The 21,884-nt window shown below is 41.8% G+C and overlaps 2 protein-coding genes across 2 annotated transcripts in view; one reads left to right on the top strand and one right to left on the bottom strand.

Annotated features, from left to right (window-relative positions):
• Positions 1-17,104, bottom strand: part of BAG4 (BAG cochaperone 4) — a 28,194-nt gene extending 11,090 nt beyond the window's left edge. The window contains exons 1-2 of the mRNA XM_081809344.1: positions 16,763-17,104; positions 1,259-1,366 (exon numbers count right to left, since the gene is read on the bottom strand). Coding sequence (XP_081665470.1) covers positions 1,259-1,366; positions 16,763-17,032 — 378 coding nt within the window. The 5' untranslated portion in view covers positions 17,033-17,104. The remainder of the gene's footprint in view (positions 1-1,258; positions 1,367-16,762) is intronic.
• Positions 17,105-17,187: 83 nt separating this feature from the next.
• LSM1 (LSM1 homolog, mRNA degradation associated) overlaps positions 17,188-21,884 on the top strand; it is an 11,664-nt gene continuing 6,967 nt past the window's right edge. The window contains exon 1 of the mRNA XM_006741435.3: positions 17,188-17,622. Within this exon, the coding sequence (XP_006741498.1) occupies positions 17,577-17,622 (46 nt within the window). The 5' untranslated portion in view covers positions 17,188-17,576. The remainder of the gene's footprint in view (positions 17,623-21,884) is intronic.

Genomic DNA, 21,884 nt, shown 5'->3' with positions numbered 1-21,884 from the left:
CATTATTTACAATAGCCAAGACACGGAAGCAACCTAAGTGTCTATCGATGGATGAATAAAGAAAATGTGGTGTATACGTAAACAATTTATTATTATTCAGCCATAAAAAAGGAAATCTTGCCATTTGTGACAACATGGATAGAAATAAGTCAGAGAGAGAAAGACAAATATTATATGATCTCACTTATATGTGGAATCTTAAAAAAAAAAAAATCCTACATTCAGAGAATAGACTAATGGTTGCTAGAGGCAGGGCCAGGGGTACAAATGGGTGAAGGAGGTCAAAAGGTACAAACTTCTAGCTATGAAATAAGTAAGTCATGAGGATGTAATATACAGCATAGTGACTGCAGTTAATACTGTATTGCATATTTGAAAGTTGCTAACAAAATAAATCATAAAAGTTCTCATTAGAAGAAAAAAATTATAATTACATGCGGTGACAGATGTTAAATAGACTTAATTGTGGTGATCATTTCACAATATATACAAATATCGAATCATTACATTATATACCTGCAACTAATATGTTACATGTCAATTATATTTCAAAAAAAAAACTCAAAACTTAAAAAGTAAGTATAGTGTATGTTTATTGTTTCCAGGTCCTAAGAAATAATCTATTATGCCTCAAGCTACCTTTGCTATAGATAATATTTGCCTAGATATTTCCTTACTTCTGAGCCAAAAACATTAAGACAGAGTCCATTAAATAACAAAACTCCACACACTGCTACTATGAAATCGCCACAGGTTTTGAAAATAAATCAATACATTAAGAAAAAATTCAGGGCGTGCCTGGGTGGCTCAGTAGGTTGAGTGCCCAACTCTTGGTTTCAGCTCAGGTCATGATCTCAGGGTCCTGAGATCGAGCCCCAGGTCAGGCTCTGAACTCAGCCTGGAGTCTGCTTGAGATTCTTTCTCCCTCCCTCTCCCTCCCCCTACTTGTGCTCGCTCTCTCTAAAATAAATAAATAAAATCTTTAAAAAATAAATTCAGGGGGGTGCCTGGGTGGCTCAGTCGTTAGGCATCTGCCTTCGGCTCAGGTCATGATACTAGGGTCCTGGGATCTAGCCCCACATCCGGCTCCCTGCTCAGCAGGAAGCCTGCTTCTCCCTCTCCCACTCCCCCTGCTTGTGTTCCCTCTCTTGCTGTCTCTCTCTCTGTTGAATAAATAAATAAAATCTTTAAAAAAATAATAATAAATAATAAATAAATAAATAATAAATTCAGGAAGTCAGTCAATTTTAGATCATACCTGGCCTTGCATTTCCGGTCTTACGGGATATGTACTTGGGTATGGAGCCCTAGGTCGTGCAGGAGAATTCCAATAGTTAGAATTGTAGCTAGAATATGGTGGCTGGTCCTAAGGGGGAGAAAAATCACTTTTAATAATATTCTTATAACATAATGAATAGTTGACAGAGGCAGCTATAATTATTTTTAAAAAAGCAAGAGACAAAAAGCAATAGAACCCTACTATAAAATCACTCATTATTAAATTCTCATTACCAAATTGATACAGAAATACTATATGGTAAATCACATGCCCTAGAACAAAGCAATTATTGACTATTCTATTAAAAGCCTGTTCTTATGCATTATGATGCCAAATGATATAGAAAGGAATTCTACTATGCCAACATGATTAGCAAAACCAGAGACCTAGATTCCTTTACCCCTCTCCAATCACCAACCCCGTCACTACCAATTTAATTCATGCAACAAGATTATAGTTCTTTGCCACTGGTTAAGAGGAATATATGCCTATCTTACCAACTCTGGAGCTTAAAAGTATTACTACTAAACTTTACTTCAAACATATAAATCTTCAATACTCTTTTGCCTGTCATAGTAGTTCTTTATTTTTGTTTTTTTGTTTTCTTTTTTAAGATTTTATTTATTTGAGATAGAGAGTGAGAGCACAGCCAGGAGATAAAGGGAGAGGGAGAAGCAGGGTCCCCCCTGAGCAGGGAGCCCGACACAGGGTTCAATCCCAGGACCCTGGGATCATGACCTGAGCCGAAAGCAGCCGCTCAACCAACTGAGCCACTCAGGCTCCCCATGTCACACTAGTTTTTTTCATATTCCTGTACTTTCTGTTATGGCTACGTTTCTGCTGACAGCCTACAACTAATCCAAGTATCAGGAATTGATAAAGAACAATTGACACTCCAAGAAGAAAATCTAGCTATAACGTTAATCTCTACAGCTTTGCACTCCAACTCAAGAGTTAAAGCAATGATTTGCAGTAAGCCAATAAACTCCAAGAGACCAGATCAACTCAAAACCTTTTAGAGTCTAGTTTAATGTATACATGTTATCCTATAAGTTATTTTGCTTTGAACTTTATAGTTTTAGTTTTAAGCTTAAACAAGATCTTCAAATTGTTTCACAAAGAAATTCATTGGCAGTTGTAATCACTGAGAGTTTAATTATCACCATCTTAGCTTAACTGCACTACTTACCAGTTTCATAATGCTTTGTTTTCAAAGCACGTAATTATTCCATATGACATTATACAAGTTGGGCAAGTAGCATCTCCCTTACATAATATAGAAACTAGAGAATAACAAGATTTAAAAAAATTTTACAGGCAAACTTCAAACTACTAAATTTCTCAATCAGGCAGATGCCGCCAATTAATGCTCTCCCTTCCTTTCTCTGGTTAAAGGGTAAGTATTTGACTAATTGATTTCTCTCTACCAAGAATCTGAATCTTGAGTAGTAGAGATGAAAAGACAAGAGTTGAAGCTGACTCACCCCAGCAGTGGTGAACTAATACCTAAATCTCCAGAACTACCCTGGTTTCTGTTCTCTCCTACTGACTGACTCTCTCTGGTACTCCACATTTTCACAACTTCTTCACCCTCCTATCCCTCACCCCACCCATGTCCTCACTTCCTTCCTTAACTCAGCTTCCCAAAACCTAATCCTTTGCCACTGCTTCCCTCAGATACACTCACCCTGAAAAAACTCAACCCAGTTTAAACCCAACTGTCCCCTGCCTTCACATCTGCACTTCCTCTAAATACTGGTGGAGAGGGGCGCCTGGGTGGCTCAGTCATTAAGCGTCTGCCTTCGGCTCAGGTCATGATCCCAGGGTCCTGGGATTGAGCCCCGCATCGGGCTCCCTGCTCCGCGGGAAGCCTGCTTCTCCCTCTCCCACTCCCCCTGCTTGTGTTCCCTCTCTCGCTGTGTCTCCCTCTGTCAAATAAATAAATAAAATCTTATAAATACATACATACATACATATATACATACATACATACATACTGGTGGAGAGAAACGCTAGAGCTCTTTGCTTTCTTTCTCAATTAGAGACCACAAATCTCAACTAGACACAGCACTGCCTAGCAACTATACCACACTTCCTTAGGATGGATATTCATCTCACTCTCCAGAACAACTATGTCACTCTTCCCCCTGCAAATCTCCAATATCATTTTAGCCTACCCCTCATTTTTCAACTGACAACTAACTGTATCACATATTTCACCAAAAAAATTTTTTTTAAAAAGGAAGAAGCAATCAGACGAAAACTCCATCTTCCTACTTACTAAATCAAATGCACCCTGCCATTGTCTTCCCAGAAAGCATGAAGTGCCTTTGGCCCTATTAAAGGCCAATCCCTCTTACCACATAACCTCTTACCTTCTAGAGAATTTGATTTCTATAGTTACAGTCTTTCCTTCTCCTAGTCAAACAGATCACCCCCATTACAACACAAACCTGCCCTTAAGACTCTCCTAAACAAATATTTAAATATATATTTAAACTACCATAACAGTGTGCCAAGAGTAGGCATATAAATCAATAAGATTAACAATAACCTACCCGATAATTGCTGAAGACGAGTGATAGCTATCTGGGAGTTTTATTATACTAGTCTCTCTTTTACATATAATTAAGTTTATAATATAAAAAGTTAAAAAATAGGGTGCCTGGGGGGCGCCTGGGTGGCTCAGTCGTTAAGCGTCTGCCTTCGGCTCAGGTCATGGTCCCAGGGTCCTGGGATTGAGCCCCGCATCGGGCTCCCTGCTCGGCGGGAAGCCCGCTTCGCCCTCTCCCTCTGCCTCTGCTCGTGTTCCCTCTCTCGCTGTCTCTCTCTCTCTCTCTGTCAAAAAAAAAAAAAAAAAAAAAGGGGGTGCCTGGGTGTCTCAGTCAGTTAGGTGTCTGCCTTTGGCTCAGATCATGATCCCAGGGTCCTGGGATCGAGCCCCGAATCATGCTCCTTGCTCAGCGGGAAGCCTGCTTCTCCCTCTCCCTTTGCCTGCAGCTCCCCCTGCTTGTGCTCTCTCTCAAATAAATAAATAAAATCTTCAAAAAAAAAAAAATTTTTTTAAAAACAGCACTGTGGGGCAGGGACTCAAGGCAGACTTCCCTTAAATATACCATGTTTAGCACATCTGACCTTAGAACAGTTGTAAATATTTCACATAATTATAGAAAGTGACATACTTTTAAATCCCTAAAAAAGTAACATAACCACTGCCAAATCCAAAGTAATGAAGTTTTTTTTTTTTTTTAAGAATTATTCATTTGACAGAGAGAGACACAGTGAGAGAGGGAACACAAGCAGGGGGAGTGGGAGAGGGAGAAGCAGGCTTCCCGCTGAGCAGGGAGCCCAACGAGGAGCCCGATCCCAGGACTCTGGGATCATGACCTGAGCTGAAGGCAGATGCTTAACGACTGAGCCACCCAGGCGCCCCCAAAGTAATGAAGATTTACTCCTTGTTTCTTCTAAGAGTTTCACAGTTTTAGCTCTTACATTTATGTCTATGATCCATTTTGAGCTAACTTTTATACATGGTGTGAGAGTCCAACTTTATCGATTGTACATGACTATCCAGTTGTCATGGTATTGTACGTTGTACTGTAGACTACTCTGTCCCTCTATTAAATGGTCTTGGCACCTTTACCAAAAATCACTTGACCACAGACACATGAATTTATTTCTGGACTCTCCATTCTATTCCATATAGACATAGGTTACATACATCTTTTTCTTTCTTTTTCTTGCCCAATTGCCCTAGCTAGAACTTCCAGGACAATGCTGAATAGTAGTGGCAAGGGAAGATATCCTGGTTTTGCTCCTGATCTTAGGGAAAAGCATCCAGTCTTACATCACTAAACATGCGGTTGGCTGGCTGAGGGTGTTTTACAGATGCCCTTTAACAGATTAGAGAAATTTCCTTGTATTCCTGGAGTGATTTTTATCAAGAAAAGTGTTGGATTTTGTCAAATGCTTTTTCTACATCTATTGAAATAATCATAGAGGTTTTGTTTTTTGATTGATATGGTATATTACATTGATTTTCAGATGTTAAATCAACTTTGCATTCCTGGGATAAATCCCACTTGGTCATGGTATATAATTCTTTTTATGTGTTGCTGGATTTGGTTTACTTTTTTTTTTTTTTTTTAGGACTTCTGCATCCCTATCCATAAGAGATATTGCCCGTTTTCTTTTCTTGTGATGTCTTTGGTTTTGGTATTAGGGTAATAATTGCTTCACAGAATGAGTTTAGAAATGTTCTCTCCTATTTCTTAGAAGAATTTGTGAAGAATTGGTGTATCAGTTCTTGAAATGTTTGGTAGAATTCAGTAGCCCACCTGGGCTTAGACTTCCTTTGTGGGTAGTTTCTGTTTTGTTTATTACCAGTTTAATTTCTTTACTTGTTATAGGTCTATTCAGATTTCCTATTTCTTCTTGAGTTAGTTTTGGTAGTTTGTATCTTTCTAGAAATTTGTCCAACTTCTTCTACGTTACCTAATTTATTAGCATAAAATTATCCAACAGTTTTCCATTATGATTTTTATTTCTGTAAGATCAGTAGTAATGTTCCTTCTTTCATTTCTGATTCTAATAATCTCTCTCTTTTTTTTCCTGGGTCCATCTAGCTAAAGACTCATCAATTGTGTTGCAAAGAACCAGCCTTTCCTTGCATTGATTTCCTCTACTGTTTTTCTCTTCTCTTACATTAATTTTTACTCTTCGAGATGCCAGGCAGGTACCCCAACACTCTTATCATTTCCTTCCTTCTGTTTGCTTTAGGTTTAGTTTGCTCTTCTTTTTCCAGTGTCAAGATGGAAGCTTAGGTTATTGATTTGAAATCATTATTCCTTTTTTTTTTAAAGATTTTATTTCTTTTTTTTTAAAGATTTTATTTATCTGACAAGAGAGAGACACAGCGAGACAGGGAACACAAGCAGGGGGAGTGGGAGAGGGAGAAGCAGGCTTCCAGCGGAGCAAGGAGCCCAATGTGGGGCTCGATCCCAGAACCCTGGGATCATGACCTGAGCCGAAGGCAGATGCTTAACGACTGAGCCACCCAGGCGCCCCTAAGATTTTATTTCTTTATGGGGGGTGGGGGGAGGAGCAGAGGGAAAAGGACAAGCAGACTCCACACTGAGCCCACACAAATGGGGCTCGACCTCACCACCCTGAGATCATGAGCCAAAACCAAGAGTCAGGCGTTTAACCAACTGAGCCACCCAAGTGCCCTGAAATCATTATTCTTTCTTAATACAGGCATTTATAGCTATAAATTTCCTTCTAAGCTGTACTACTACTTTAGCTATATTTTAAGAATTTTGGTATACGGTCTTCATTTTCATTTATCTCAAAGTATTTTTTAATTTCCCTTTTGATTCCTTCTTTGACCTGCTAGTTTAGGAGTGTTTTATTTAAGGGACACCTGACTGGCTCAGTTGGTAGAGCGTGTGACTCTTGATCTTGGGGTTTTAAGTTTGAGCCCCATGTTGGATGTAGAGATTACTTAAAAATAAAATCTTTAAAAAATATTAAGGAGTGTTTTATTTAATTTCCACATAGACGTGAATTTCCCAAGGTCTTTCCTGCTATTAATATCTAATGTCTTTACATTATGGTTGGAGAACATCCTTTGTATTATTTCTATCCTTGTATACTAAGATTTGTTTTATGGCTAGCATATGGTTTATCTTGAGAATGTTCCATGTGTACTTGAGAAGAATATATATTCTATTGTTGGGTGGAGTGTTCTATATATGTCTGTTAAGTCTAATTGATTCACAGGGTTGTTCACATCTTCTATTTCCTTGTTGATCTTATTATCTAGTTGTTCTATCCATTACTGAAAGTGGAGTACTGAAGTCTCTATTATTGACTGATAGTAATTGTTGAGCTATTATTGAACTATTTTCTCCCTTTATTTCTGTAAGCTTTTCCTTAATGTATTTTGGTATTTTGTTATGAGGTACACATATTTTTATAGTTATTATATCTTCCTGATGGATTACCCTTCTTATCACGTCCCACTTTATCCCTAGTAACATCTTTTGTTTTAAAGTTTACCTCTTGGATACTATATAGCCACTACAGTTTTCTTCTAGTTACTGTTTGCATATTTCTTTTTCCTCTTTTTACTTTTAAGCCATTTGTATCTTTACATCTGAAGTGTGTCTCCCACAGACAGCTGAGAGGGAAAAACCTTCTACTCCTCTGTTTTTCCTTTACTCTCATGCTATTACCACATTCACAACACTTCTGACACCAGATGTGAGATTTTTTTCCCCATGCCAAGCAATTCTGCAACACCAGCTGGCTGTCCTACAGTTAAACTATCTACCTGTAAATAGCATCAGATCCCACAGGTTAGGGGCTCAGTCCCATGAGAGTGCCCCCCACCACTTCAGATGCCAATCGCAAGCAACAGGTCCCCAGGTCTCCAGGTTACCAACAATTTATGTCTCACTAGGCTACAAAGTGGAGGTTTTCATCACCTCTTCCCCCTTGGATTTGATTATTTGCTAGTACATCTCACCCGGCTCAGGGAAATATTTACGATTACCAGTTTATTAAAGGATATGATAAAAGATACAGATGAGGGGCGCCTGGGTGGCTCAGTCGTTAAGTGTCTGCCTTCGGCTCAGGTCATGATCCCAGGGTCCTGGGACCGAGCCCTGCATTGGGCTCCCTGCTCCATGGGAGCCCTGCTTCTCCCTCTCCTACTCCCCCTGCTTGTGTTCCCGCTCTTGCTGTTTCTCTCTCTGTCAAATAAATAAATAAATAAAATCTTAAAAAAAAAGAGAGAGATACAGATGAACAGCCAGATGAAGAGATACATAGGGCAGGCAAGGTCTGGGAGGACCCCATGTACAGAAGCTTCTGTTCCCATGGAGTCAAGGTGCATCATCCTCCCAGTATGTAGATATGTACACCAAACTGGAAGCTCTCTGAACCCCACTGTGTTTGGATTTTTATGGAGGCTCCCTCATGTAGGCATGATTGATTATTAACTTCACTTCCAGCCCCTCTCCCTTCTCTGGAGAATGAGGACCAGGACTGAAAACTCCAAACATCTAATCATGGGTTGGTCTTTCTGGTGACCAGCCCCATCCAGGAGCCATCCAGGAGACCACCCAGAGACACCTCATTAGAACAAAAAATAGTGTATCACCCAGGAAATTCCAATGGGTTTAGGAGCCCTGTGTCAGGAACTGGGGTCATAGACCAAATATTAGAACAAAAATACTCCTAGTGCTCTTTTTTTTTTTTTTTTTAAAGATTTTATTTATTTGACAGAGAGAGACACAGCAAGAGAGGGAACACAAGCAGAGGGAGTGGGAGAGGGAGAAGCAGGCCTCCCGCCGAGCAGGAAGCCCGATGCGGGGCTCGATCCCAGGACCCCGGGATCATGACCTGAGCCTAAGGCAGACGCTTAATGACTGAGCCACCCAGGTGCCCCTCTTTTTTTTTTTTTTTAAGATTTTATTTATTTATTTGAGAGAGAGAATGAGAGAGAGAGAGAGCGCGCACATGAGCGGGGGAGGGTCAGAGGGAGAAGCAGACTGCGGGACTTGATCCTGGTACTCAAGGATCATGACCTGAGCCGAAGGCGGTTGCTTAGCCAACTGAGCCACCCAAGCGCCCTCCTAGTGCTCTTTTCATTTAGGAATTTACAAGGGTTTCAGGAGCTCTGCGCCAGGAACCCAGGACAGAGACCAGTATGTATATTTTTTCTATTATCTCACAACAGCATAGAGTTGGATCTTCTTTGTTTTCTTTATCTCATATCTGTTTTTGTTCCTCTATTCTTCTTTTACTGCTTTCTTTTGCCTTAAGTGAATATTTTCTACTCTAACATTTTAACTTCTTTAATGTGTGTGTGTATGTGTGTGTATTTCTTTCCTTCACCACACCTAGCTGCTAAAGCTCCACACCCTGGGATAAAAATTGTTCCACAAACTGATCCAACCAAAATTTAGGCTTCTTGGAAGAAACAGGTCTCAAAGTCAGTGTTTAAGATTTGTTCTAACCCCAAAGGGCTTCTCCCAGCTATTTCTTTCCCTGGTTCTCTCTAGCAAACTAGGTGGTCTACAGTTTAGACCAGATGTCCCATGAATCTACAAATCTCCTCCCAGTTGCCTTTCACAACAATCTCCACAGTTTTCGAGAACATCCTTAGGCTTCAGCTTCTCCACACCACACTCCGTTGCAAATAAAGTCAGTTCCTTTGGGAAAAGATTAGGAGCTACCTGTTTTACAGTCTGCTTCTGCCTCCAAATAAAATGTCTGAGCCACCCTCTGCAGCTGGGGGGACAATAGTATGCCTCTCTAAGACATCCTGCTTTAAGAGCTGAGCACCTGGTGGAGGAAAGAGCTGTAGCCTCAGGGCTTCTCAGCTTGCCTTATAAGCCAGGGTAAGGGTGATCAGAGCCCTAGTATTCTCAGCAGTGCCCTGCCCAAAATAAAGCCTCCATCCTCAAGTAGGTACCGGGCAGAGGAGGGAACCAGCATTACTTAACCACACTTGCCTGGAACTTGGTCTCATCAACAATAGCTGGGGGCAAGATGAGAAATGTTGACGTGCTGCCCCTCCCAGCATGATAACCCTCTGACTGGGAGCTGGGAGAAGAGGGAGCCCTGTTTTCTTGGCTGCACCAGTCTGGAATGGAGTTTGTCTCACTGCTCTGAGGGGAGAAATGGAGCAGGTCCTGGTTCAAACAGCACAGACTCTCACTGTTCTGAGTTTGAGTAGATTTTCTAGAATAAATGTTTATTCATTTGCTATATACCCTAAAACCATTTACAGAGACTTTAACTGGTTGTTTTTAAAAAATAGTTTTCACCAGTTTCACTGGGGACTGGGTCCACAGAGCTCCTCACACTGTCATGCCAGAACTAGAACCTGGCATTATTTTGGCCTTATTTTATATATTATTGTAGGATTGTGCAAGTATTTGTAATTATCCCAACATTGTTAGTAACCAAGATATTCCATATAAGAGAAAAGTAACAAATACAAAGAAATAAAAATAATTTGTAATGTTAAATTTGAATTAATATAAATATGAACTCATCTTTTTTTCTATCTAAAAAAGGCCTATTTCAGGGCACCTGGCTGGCTCAGTCGGCAGAGCATGCGACTCTTGATCTCGGGATTTTAAGTTTGAGCCCCAAACTGCGTGTAGAGATTACTTAAAAGTAAAATCTTAAAAAAAACTTTTTAATTAAAAAACCCTATTTCATTAACTGTCCACCAAAAGGTCTAGAAGCAGTGATAACACAATTGCAATCAGGATACCTAGCACTCAAATTAAACTTCTGTACGACTTACGAAGCTATTGTCCCTCAACACAGCATTTTATAATTGGCTCTGTCCTGCAGGATTGGCAGTCCAAACATTTCTCCTTTGCAGCTTGGTTACTTACTATTCAGTTCTGCCAATAGGAGGCACTAAGTTAGAGGAGGAGAGAAGGGACTTCTGGGCTCCTTCCAGTTGCTTATTTGCTGTTTCTGTCTTTGTCAGCCTAGCAACACCCTTCCACCTGGGGGTGGCAGTGAGTAGCAATCTCCAGATTCTTCTGGTTTTCCAGAACTCCCTCAGAGACCAGTGCCAGCTAGGTAGTGCCTTCTGGGTTCCAGCTCCACCAGGCCATTCTCCCAAGTTTGCAGGTTCTAATAACCCAACCTCTTCTCTTTATTCCCCAGCCCTAGGAACTGTAGCTGTTTCCTACTTACCATCTCTGTATTACCTCCACTTTCTCTTTTTGCCTTCTGAGATCACCAATGCCCACTTCACTAATTTCCCAGAACAAATTCTCTCTTTTATTTAAAGGATTTATCTATCTATCTATTTATTTATTTATTTGAGTCGGGGAGGGGAAGGGGGAGCAGGTTCCCCACTGAGCACAGAGCTTGATGCAGGGCTCGATCCCAGGACCCTGAGATCATGACCTGAGCTGAAATCAAAAGTCAGATGTTTAACTGACTGAATCATCCAGGTGCCCCCAAATCTCTCTTTTAAAAGAACTAGTGTAGGTTCTGTTTTCCTGCCCTGGATCCTGACATATGCTTCTAAATATAATCTTACATTTAAAAAAAAAAACAAGGTTTTCTTAAAGGAATGGTTCATTATGTCTGGGACAGAATACATACAAAATAAGCCTGGCACATCTTGTACCAGAAATCAAGGAAGCTGTCAAAAATCAATGGGTCATGTCAAAAGGACTCAGAAGCCAAGAAGAAGGGACTCCCATTCGCATGACATGCAATCATTTAAGCAATAAAAATAATGACTGTAACTGACTTGAAATACATTCAAAATACAGAGTACATTTTATATGTGTATACATACATATACAAACATTATGCAAATGAGATGACACTTAAAACAACAAATGAGAAAGTTACTTTTCTATAATTTTAATAGGGTTTAGAAATGAATGAAAATTAAATCTTCCATCTTATCCTAGAAATCTTTTTTTTAAAAGATGGGTCATTATCTATACCTTGATTATGGTAGTGGTTACATGACTGTATGCATTTGTCAAAACTCATAGAACTGTATCTTTAAAAAGGTACAATTTACAGAATATAAATATATCATAATTTTTAAAAATGAAAACTAGATCGTTGTCTATGGCCATACCACCCTGAACACGCCCAATCTCGTCTGATCTCAGAAGCTAAGTAGGGTTGGCCTGCTTAGTACTTGGTACCATTTTATTTATTTATTTTTTTAAAAGATTTATTTATTTGAGAGAGCGAGAATGAGAGAGAGAGAAAGAGTACATGACGGGGGGAGGGTTAGAGGGAGAAGCAGACTCCTCGCTGAGCAGGGAGCCCGATGCGCGACTCGATCCAGGGACTCCAGGATCATGACCTGAGCCGAAGGCAGTCGCTTAACCAACTGAGCCACCCAGGCGCCCCGGCCTGCTTAGTACTTGGATGGGAGAATGTCTTCAATGAAGTGGCAAGAATTATTAATTTTATTAAGTCTTAATAAAAAGACTGTCTTCGCTTTTTTTCCTCCCCTTTGGACAAAATGGAACAAATCTAAAAATATCCCCAGTAACAATGAAAGTCTGCAGCTCAAGGCCCTCCTAACCTGAATGACATAATTCTATGAAATATCATTTGGTTTCACAGGAAGCTGGCTGAAGCTGATCTGTTTTATAATCCAAGTTGCCAATGTTATCATGTGCTTAACTCTTTCCAAACTTTTTATTTGTTGTCTGAAACTAGACAAAGGTGCTAAAAGGTGATGTAAACCAGACAAAAATGAGAAAAGGTTTTCACAAGAGGCAGTAATTAATGTGAATTAAAGTTCTTGTTGCACTGGAAATTTGATCAAAATTATGCAAGAAGATAACAAATTCATTTACTTCCTTTTTGAGAAGAAACACCTAAATCTCAGATGAAGGCTGGAGTCAACTTCTTTCATATTTATCTTAGAACTAGTTTTGTAGAAGTATATACAAGATTAAATTTACAAAGTGACTTACCAACATGCCTCCAAAAAATAACCCCAACCCAAGCAAATCTAACAGCAGAGGAATCTGACTAGTGCTGCCACTAAGTTCCATTTACAAATTTGTTTACCTTGTTCACAAGAATTAGACAAAAATTATTAGAAAAATACATTAAAAATTATTTTTAGCTATATATGCCCAAATCATTACAAAAGCACTTTATGTTCCTATGCTGACCATCATCCCAAGTTTTTCTTTTCAATCTCATTTGGGTCTCTCCCAGGCTTCTCTACAATTTCCCACTTCCCCTGGCACCTGTTTCAAACATTTATCATATCAAGTTCCCCGTTTATGCTATTCCACCTCCTCTCCTCTCAGATGACCTAGCCTCCTACTTCGCCAAGGACACCAAGAGTTATAAACTTTTAATGTCCCTCCCCTCCACCTCCAAACTGATTCCCCCCCGCCTTTAGCTTGGAAAAAAAGGTTTTCCAGCTCTTCCTCACTTCTTCATCCCTCTCTCCACAAGCCACATTCCATTATTTTGTTCGCATCTTTCTTCCTACTCTCTTCTGCTTACAAACATATTCAAGCCACCTAATCCTAAAAATTATTTCCCCGATCCTGGTTCGCAGTCAAGTAACCACTTTCTCATTTACTAACTTCTGGAAGTATCATTTACATACCTGGGTGTTGTCTTGGCACCCAAACCTCCCACTATTTTAAACTCCCACCACTAAAATCAACAAGACCCTTTCAATTGCCAAATCCAACAGCATCTTTTCAGTTCTCGTATCACTTATGTTCAAAATAATTGTGTCCTTGCTTGGTTTGCACTGCATGACTTTCCTGATTTCCCTACTATCTTTCCAAGTATTCTCTCTTATTGTCTTCTTCTGAATCCTCTTTCTTTGTCACTTATTTTACTCTCAAAGATCTCCTGTGAGAACATTACCCAGTTTGGTAATTCAAATATGCTTAGCTTTGATGACTCTCAAATCACCATCTCCATCCCCCATCACCCACCTGACCCCACATCTATTGTTTTGTTCCTATAGACAACAACTCCTGGATACCAGAGACTATAAAATTTGGCATCAAAAAACAAAAACAAAAAGAGAAAATCACAAACTTCTGTCTCATCAATCACATACATTACATCCAGAGCTTGGCACATAGTAACCACGGTGAATAACTGGCTTCCAACAGAAGTGAAATAAAGGCAGTACACAAACCCTTGCCAAGTCTTTGTATTTTTTTAAGCTCCTCTATTAACCAATCACTAGTTCTTCTGGTATGAAACTAAACTATATCTTCCCATAAAAACCTGTTCCTCTTCCTTTTTATTACTATGAAACATTTATTCCTAGGAAATACTAAAACCTCAGAATCACCTAATGTTTCTCTGGCTTCCCTCACTTCCAGTTGATATATACCTTTAAAAATGTCTTTCAAATCTATGCAGCTTGTTTTGAAATGCATTCAGAAAGTAAGATAGATAGCGGTGCATGGATGGTTCAGTTGGAAGAGCATGTGCGTTCTTGATCTTGAGGTTGTGAGTTTGGGCCCCACGTTGGGTGTACAGATTACTAACACCCTACACAATTCTAAAATCTGAACTTCTCTAACCTTGCCCAGAAAACACACTCTTGTTTTAAGAATACTGCGAGTCCAAGGAGAAGTCATCTCTTTATCGTTCATCTCCTCCTTGCTTTCCACTGATCTTTGGTATGGTTTGCCTACTTATAGGCCAAGCATTTTATCACTCTAATCTACCATGGGATAAAAGTTCCGAAGCCTACTTATTCCAGATTTACACACACACACACACACACAAATATAACCCTTCTTCACAATTAATCTCTCACTGCATGTTGTTTCTTACAAAATTTTTTAAAGATATGACCATCATAGCATAAAACTCACCCTTTTTAAAAGATTTTATTTTTATTTATTTATTAGAGAGAGAGTGCAAGCGGGGGGGGGGGGGAGCAGAGGGAGAGGGACAGGCAGACTCCACACTGAGCACAGAGTCTGAGGCGGAGCCCGATCTCAGGACCCTGAGACAATAACCTGAGCTGAAATCAAGAGCCAGACACCGAACTGACTGAGCCTCCCAGGTGCCCCAAAACCACCCTTTTAAAGTGTACAATTCAATGGTTTTTAGTACATTCAAAGTTGTGCAACCATCGTCACTATCTAAATCCAGAATATTCTCATCACCCCCAAAACAAACCCCATACACTTTACCATCATCTCAAAGTCCCCAGTCCCCCAGCCCCTGGCAACCACTAATCTTCCTGTCCCTACAGATTTGCCTATTTTGGACATTTCATATAAATGGACTTATACAGTATGTGTGTGGTCTTTCTATCTTTGTCCATGTAGCATGATGTTTTCAAGGTTCATCCACGTCATAGAATGTATCAGTACTTAATTTCCTTCCTACGGCTAAATAATTTCATTGCATAAATATACCATATTTTATCTATTCATCAGTTGATGGCCATTTGGGTTATTTCCACTTTTTGGTTATTCTGAATAATGTTGCCATGAACATGCTTGTTGTTCATAAAAACATGCAAGTTTTTAAGTAGACATGTTTTCAGTTCTCTTGGGTACATATCTAAAAGCAAACCTGCTGAGTAATATACTAACTCTATGCTTAACGTTCTGAGGAACTGCCAAACTATTTTCCAAAGCACTGAACCATCTTACATCCCCACCAGCAATTTATGGGAATTTCACCACTACATTTTCAACCCATGAAGATATTATAATTACTGAACGGAAAGAGAGGTGTGCCCCCGACCATATAATAATTCATTGCCAAGAATACTGAATTAACAAAAGAGAAGTGTATTTCTGGCAGGAAGACAAGGAGCAAAATGTTGTAAGTCCGAGTGTACAGGTTTCCCCTGCTATCTGAAAGTAGAACATTCCTATGAAATCTTTTGTAAGCCAAAATGGCATAAAGCGAAAAAGTAATTACCATTAATTTTTTATGAAAAATGTTTTAGCATTCCCAGCCCCCAAAATAACCTTTCTTAGGCTTTTGTGCTACCTTAGGACATATCTTGCCAACGGATGCACAAAATAGATTGAGATAAAGCACCGAGGCTCACAGACACAGTTCAAAGCTACCGCACTGTGATGCTGAGATGCTGAGTGTAGTTCCCAGGGCAGGAGCTTGGCGGTGCCACTCTCACTGCCCAGTGGCGCACGGCCTCTACAACTGCTTGCTGCAAAACAAACGCTGAAGCTATTTTCGCTTTTCACCCTTTTTCCTAAAAGCAAAACTCCTTTTCAGATTTCTTTCAGTTAGTAAAAACAGACACTAAGGTAGGTCTTTCCTAAAAAACAAAGTGGCAATAAAGCCAGGGATATCTCTACTGACCAAGTGAGTTAGCCTCTCGGAGCCAACTATTAAATCATAAAACAGGGAGGCTGTAATGACAATTACGTTGCAGCCGCAACGTAATTTAACAATCCAAGTAAAGGTGAGTATTGGTGATTCAACCCTGGGCAGAGCATTAGGGGCAAAGGGCTAAATGCCCGATCCCTCCTCTTCCTTCTCAGTTCCTTCCCGTCGGGAGGGGTTGCTGAGTGACAGCGGGGGCTGCAGCCACCTCCCTTCTCGGGGAGAGCCAGCCATATGAGCCACGCAGAATAAATTGTTAGAGCTCAAAAAGCTTGGCCAGGTCACTCCAGCCCAACATCAATCCAAGGCGAGAGATTCCGCAGCTTGCTACTTAGCTTAGCAAGTCAGCGCAGGATCTTTCTTCCTTTTTTAATGGTAACAGACACATTTATCATGGTCGAAGCAGAAAAGGAGACGCAAAGAGAACACAAGCATATCCCTCCAGCCACAAATCCAGTCTGTCTCTCCAACCCCCCATAAGGAAAACAAATACGAAACCTGATCCATTACGAACTCTGGAGGTTTATCAATCCCAATGGCCCTCACCCTCCAAAGACTCCCCTTATCGGAACCCCCTGGGACAGATGGTGCAAAGCTTACCTGGTGGTTTCCTCCAGCTCGACCCGTTTCTGACCAGGCGCCTGCAGAGGGATAGTAGCCATCGCCTCCTCCGCCTTCTCCCGGCCAGGTGGTCTCAGCAGGGCCGCCCCCGCGCACCCGCCAGGAAATGGGAGGCTGGGGAGGTTCAGGGCGAGGAGTATACAAGGGCGGAGGTGGGTGCATGGGCACATCTCCACCCCCGGGCCCGTAGAAGCGGCCATACGAAGGACCGTCACTGGGGCCGTAGCCCGAGCGCCTCAAGGCCGACATGGGCTCTACTGCCCGGTAGCGCTTCCCGCCCCCCACAGCCACCCCACAGCGCAGGCGCCAGCCGAGGAGAGGAACTGGACAGCAGGGAAAGGGGTCGGCCGACAACAGCCAATCCCAGGCCCGGTCCCGCCCCTTCGGCTGCCGAGTCTGAGAATTGAAGGACGGAGCTCCGTGACTCGGGGGTCTGGGAAGCAAGAAGACGAGGGGCAGCACCGTGTTTCTTAAAAGGGAGAATACATTTTCCTTATCATCTAGTCAATCTAGATTCCTCTTCCCCTTTTATCAGGGATGGGGAATGGGTGTTCCGGGACCGCACGACAGCCCCGCCTCTTCCTGAGGACAGGCACGTGATACCGGAAGTGGGTGGGAATAATATGGAGGCGTTTCCGGCAGGCCCCGGCTGCTGAAAGCCGGGGCAGACGTGCTGCTCCTGGTCCGGGTTCCTGTCCCGGTCCCGCCCAGGCGGCGACTGTGGTCGGAGAAGGGAGGTGTTGGACGCACTGGCCCACCGCCGCTGTACCCTGCAGCCTTATCTCAGCTCAAAATGAACTATATGCCCGGCACCGCCAGCCTCATAGAGGACATCGACAGTGAGTAGCTCGTCTCCTCTGGATGAAGTCTGGGCTGAGATCCTTCCTCCTGGGCGGGTACCTCTTCAGGGGGAGCTCGTGGAATGAGTCTGGGGCGGGGGGGCGGTGTTTTTAGCACACTTCAGGGTGTTCGGCGTTGACATGTTCCACATGTGAGGGAAGAGCCACAAGACACTAGGTTTGCCCACCTCCTAGCCGACCATCTCTATCCTGCGTCTCGCAGCCTCCACCAGTCCCCGGGCCGATAAGCCACAAACTGTAGAATTCATTCCTCCTTTGGAGGGACGCGGCTGCTAAGACTCAAACATGAGAGTTGACCCTCCCCACGTCCACTGTCTCCCACCTGCAATATATTGAAGTACCAGGTTGTTACTAGTGGATGAATGAGAATACTTAGAGAAAGGATTCATTAAGAAACGAAAATTATAAGATAACAGCGGTTGGACTTAATTGGCAGTAAACATAGGTTTTATGCTGTGTAGCCATTTGCAATGCAGTCTTTAGCACTTTCAGGTTATGGTAGTAGAAATCACTGCCGGACAAAGATATTGACTTCTGAAAAGGCTGAATCACTTCAAACTTATTTTTCTCTTCAGCAGTTTTCTTTTACTTGTATTAAGAAGACCTCCCTTTTTCCTGGTCATTGTCCTGAGGATGAGTTCAGTCCTGTACAAAAGAAAGACTCCTGTTTTTCCTTTTTCTAAACTCTCATCTGTGAATTATTCCTCAAGCAACATTTCCTAATCGTTTTAATCCTGTGGTCTGTCTCATTAACTTGTAATTGCTGCAAAATGGTTTACACAGTTCCAAACAAGTTACAACAATCACAGTTACTATGTATGCAAATTTAAAAAGTGAGTCCATGGGGCGTCTGGCTGGCTCACCCAGTAGAGCATGCGACTCTTGATCTCTTGGTTGTGAGTTCAGCACCACGTTGGGTGTAGAGATTAAAAATGAAATCCTTTAAAAAATAATAAAAAGTGAGTCTTTGATCATATTCTCCTTTTCTCATTGTCTGAAATCATACTTTAAATCCAAATTAGTGATTTTGCTATTGAAAGAAAATGTAGTGTGAATTGGACCATATTTGTATATGAATAACAATTACACAAGCCCATCTGTAATATGTAATGAAATCTTCAATTTTAGTCACCTGTGGATGCCGTTTTGGCCCCATCTTTCATTTTATATATCTGATTTATGTGAGGGCCCTAATACATTCTGCCATTCTACTAAAAATAATTCTTGTTCTCAAACCCTCTAACCCGTTCTTTGTAGACTCCAAGCCTCCTCCTTTACTGAAAAGTTTGAAACCATTTCTTATGCACCCTTCGCTGTCCCCACAACCACACACACTATTTCCTCCTCTCTCCTCAATCTTTCTATATATTCACCCATCCTCTCATCTGAGTAGGAAGTACTCCTCCCTTTCAGTCTGTGTCTTTTATTACTCTTTCTTCCCACTATTTCTTCTGTTAATACCCTTTTACTCTCCTATCTTCTCTCTCCCTCTGGATCCTTCCCTTCATGTATATTCTTGTCCATCCGTCTCATACTTTTTTCAGTTATGTCTCCTCATCAAACTCCCATCCCTTTTTCGTATCTTTACCCCCAAACCTTTTGAATCTTTTCCATTTTGACTCTACTTCCTGACCATCTACAGTAGACCTCCTCTGTAACCCCTGCAATCTGATTTTTGTTGTCATCACACTGCTGAAGCTGCATTCTTAAAAGGCAGCAGTTTGATGCATTCTTCTGGGTTCTTCCCTCCCCTCTGCAGTATTGTGATACTATTACCACTGGATTCTTAATATTCTTAATTCTGTTTTCTTGATTTCTCCAGCACTGGTACTTGATGATTTTCTCACCTCTCCAACTCTTACTGTTCCCTAAAATAGGGGCCCCTTAGGTTCTATCTTTGGTCTTCCTCTTTTTTTTTTTTTTTTAAGATTTATTTATTTGAGAGAGCACGCATGGGGCGGGGGGTGGAGGGCAGAGGGAGAGAAAGAATCCCAAGTAGACTCCAGTCTGAGCGTGAAGCTCAATCCCAGGTCCCTGAGATCATGACGTGAGCTGAAATCAAGAGCCAGCCGCTCAACCAACGGAGCCACACAGGTGCTCCATGCTTCTTTCTTTAAATCTCTAGGAGAGGGGCTCCTAGGTGGCTCAGGCGTTAAGTGGCTGCCTTCAGCTCAGGTCATGATCCCAGGGTCCTGGGATCGAGCCCGCATCAGGCTCCCTGCTCAGCGGGAAGCCTGCTTCTCCCTTTCCCACTCCCCCTGCTTGTGTTCCTGTTCTCACTATCTCTTCCTCTGTCAAATAAATATATAAAATCTTTTTTTATAAAATAAATAAATCTCTAGGAGAGCTCCTGGACTTTAATAATTATATTTAATTATTTAATTATTTAATAATAAGTCCTCTTTGTGGACTTACCCAAAATTGCTCTAATTCTGACCTCTTTGACATTCCAGTCTTAGATTTCCAACTGCCTGTTGACAGTGTCCTGATTAACACTTCAGAATCACAAATAGCTAATAATCTTCCACCTTAAGCTTCTTTTATTGCCAACTTTTGGTAAATGATCCACCATAACATGATGACTCAAAATTCCTACATCTTGGGGTGCCTAGGGGTGCAGTCATTTAAGCATCTGACTCTTGGTTTCAGCTCAGATTGTGATCTCAGGGTCATGAGATGGAGCCCCACATCGGGCTCCATGCAGAGTCTTCTTCTCAGAGTTTCTCTCTCCCTCTCCCTCTGTCCCCTCTCCAGCGTTTGCGCACTGGAGCAAGCTCTCACTCGCTCGCTCTCCAATAAATAAATAAATCTTTAAAAAAATTCCTGCATGTCCTTAACTCATTTCTTCAGCACCCCCCCACACACACACACAGTCACACCCCACCTTTACAAATTCCCATCACTTAGAACTACACAGTCTTGGGGCGCCTGGGTGGCTCAGTCAGTTAAGCAGCTACCTTCAGCTCAGGTCATGATCCCAGGGGCCTGGGATCAAGTCCCGCATTGGGCTCCCTGCTCAGTGGGGAACCTGCTTCTCCCTCTGCCTGCCACTCTCTGCTTGTGCGCTCTCTCTCTCTCTCTCTCTTTCTTTCTTTCTCTCTGACAAATAAATAAAATCTTAAAAAAAAAAAAAAAAAGAACTACACAGTCTGGGGCATCTGGGTGACTCAGTCGGTTAAGAGTACAACTCTCGGGGCGCCTGGGTGGCTCTGTCGTTAAGCGTCTGCCTTCGGCTCAGATCATGATCCCAGGGGCCTGGGATCGAGCCCCGCATCGGGCTCCCTGCTCCATGGGAAGCCTGCTTCTCCCTCTAACACTCCCCTTGCTTGTGTTCCCTCTCGCGCTGTCTCTCTCTCTGTCAAATAAATAAATAAAATCTTTTTAAAAAAAAGGAAGAGTCCAACTCTTGGTTTCACCTCAGGTCCTGATCTCAGGGTCCCGGGATCAAGCCCCATGCTCTGCATTCAGTATGGAGTCTGCTTGAGGATTCTTTCTCCCTCTCCCTCCCCCCCTCCCCCTATAAGCATGCCTACACGTTCTTTCTCTCTCTCTCTCTCTCTAAGATAAATAAATAAATACATTTTTTAAAAACAACAGAACTATACAGTCTTAGTTCTTTCAACTCTCCCTTCTCATTGGCCGTGGTGTAGGTTTCTTCTTCATGTCTTACATTCTGCTCTCCCTTTTCTGCCAGTTCAGTCTTCAAAGTTTTCTTGTGAAGCATAATCCAAACTCAACCTGCTTCTGGTACTTTGGGGACTTTATATCCTGTGACTTCCCTTTACACCCCCAATTTTTAGCCAAACATATGGATACATACCAGCCTTTTTTTTTTTTTTTTTAAGGTTTTATTTAGTCATTTGAGATACAGAGAGATAGAGAGAGCATGAGCAGGGGGAGAGGCAGAGGGAGAAGCAGGCTCCCCGCTGAGCCAGGAGCGGATGTGGGGCTCGATCCCAGGACCCTGGGATCATGACCTGGGCCAAAGGCAGACGCTTAACCATCTGAGCCACCCAGGCGTCCCACATACCAGCCTTTTTTTCCCCTGCTTCCTAAATTACAGATTCCCCTATCCCTTTCCCTGTCATTCATCCCAGAAGCCAAAAATTATCTATCTTTCGGGGCTCAACTCAGATACCTCCTCCAGCTAGATAGTTTCTTTCACATATAATTAAGATTTACTTTCTTGTGGTACTTAATTATAGCACAAGGAAGACTACAGATTCCTTCAAGGAAGAATC

Source organism: Leptonychotes weddellii, chromosome 2 (assembly GCF_054177405.1).
Source record: "Leptonychotes weddellii isolate Sample4059 chromosome 2, ASM5417740v2, whole genome shotgun sequence".
NCBI classification, from domain to species: domain Eukaryota; kingdom Metazoa; phylum Chordata; class Mammalia; order Carnivora; family Phocidae; genus Leptonychotes; species Leptonychotes weddellii.
This window is presented reverse-complemented; position numbering and strand designations above follow the sequence as displayed.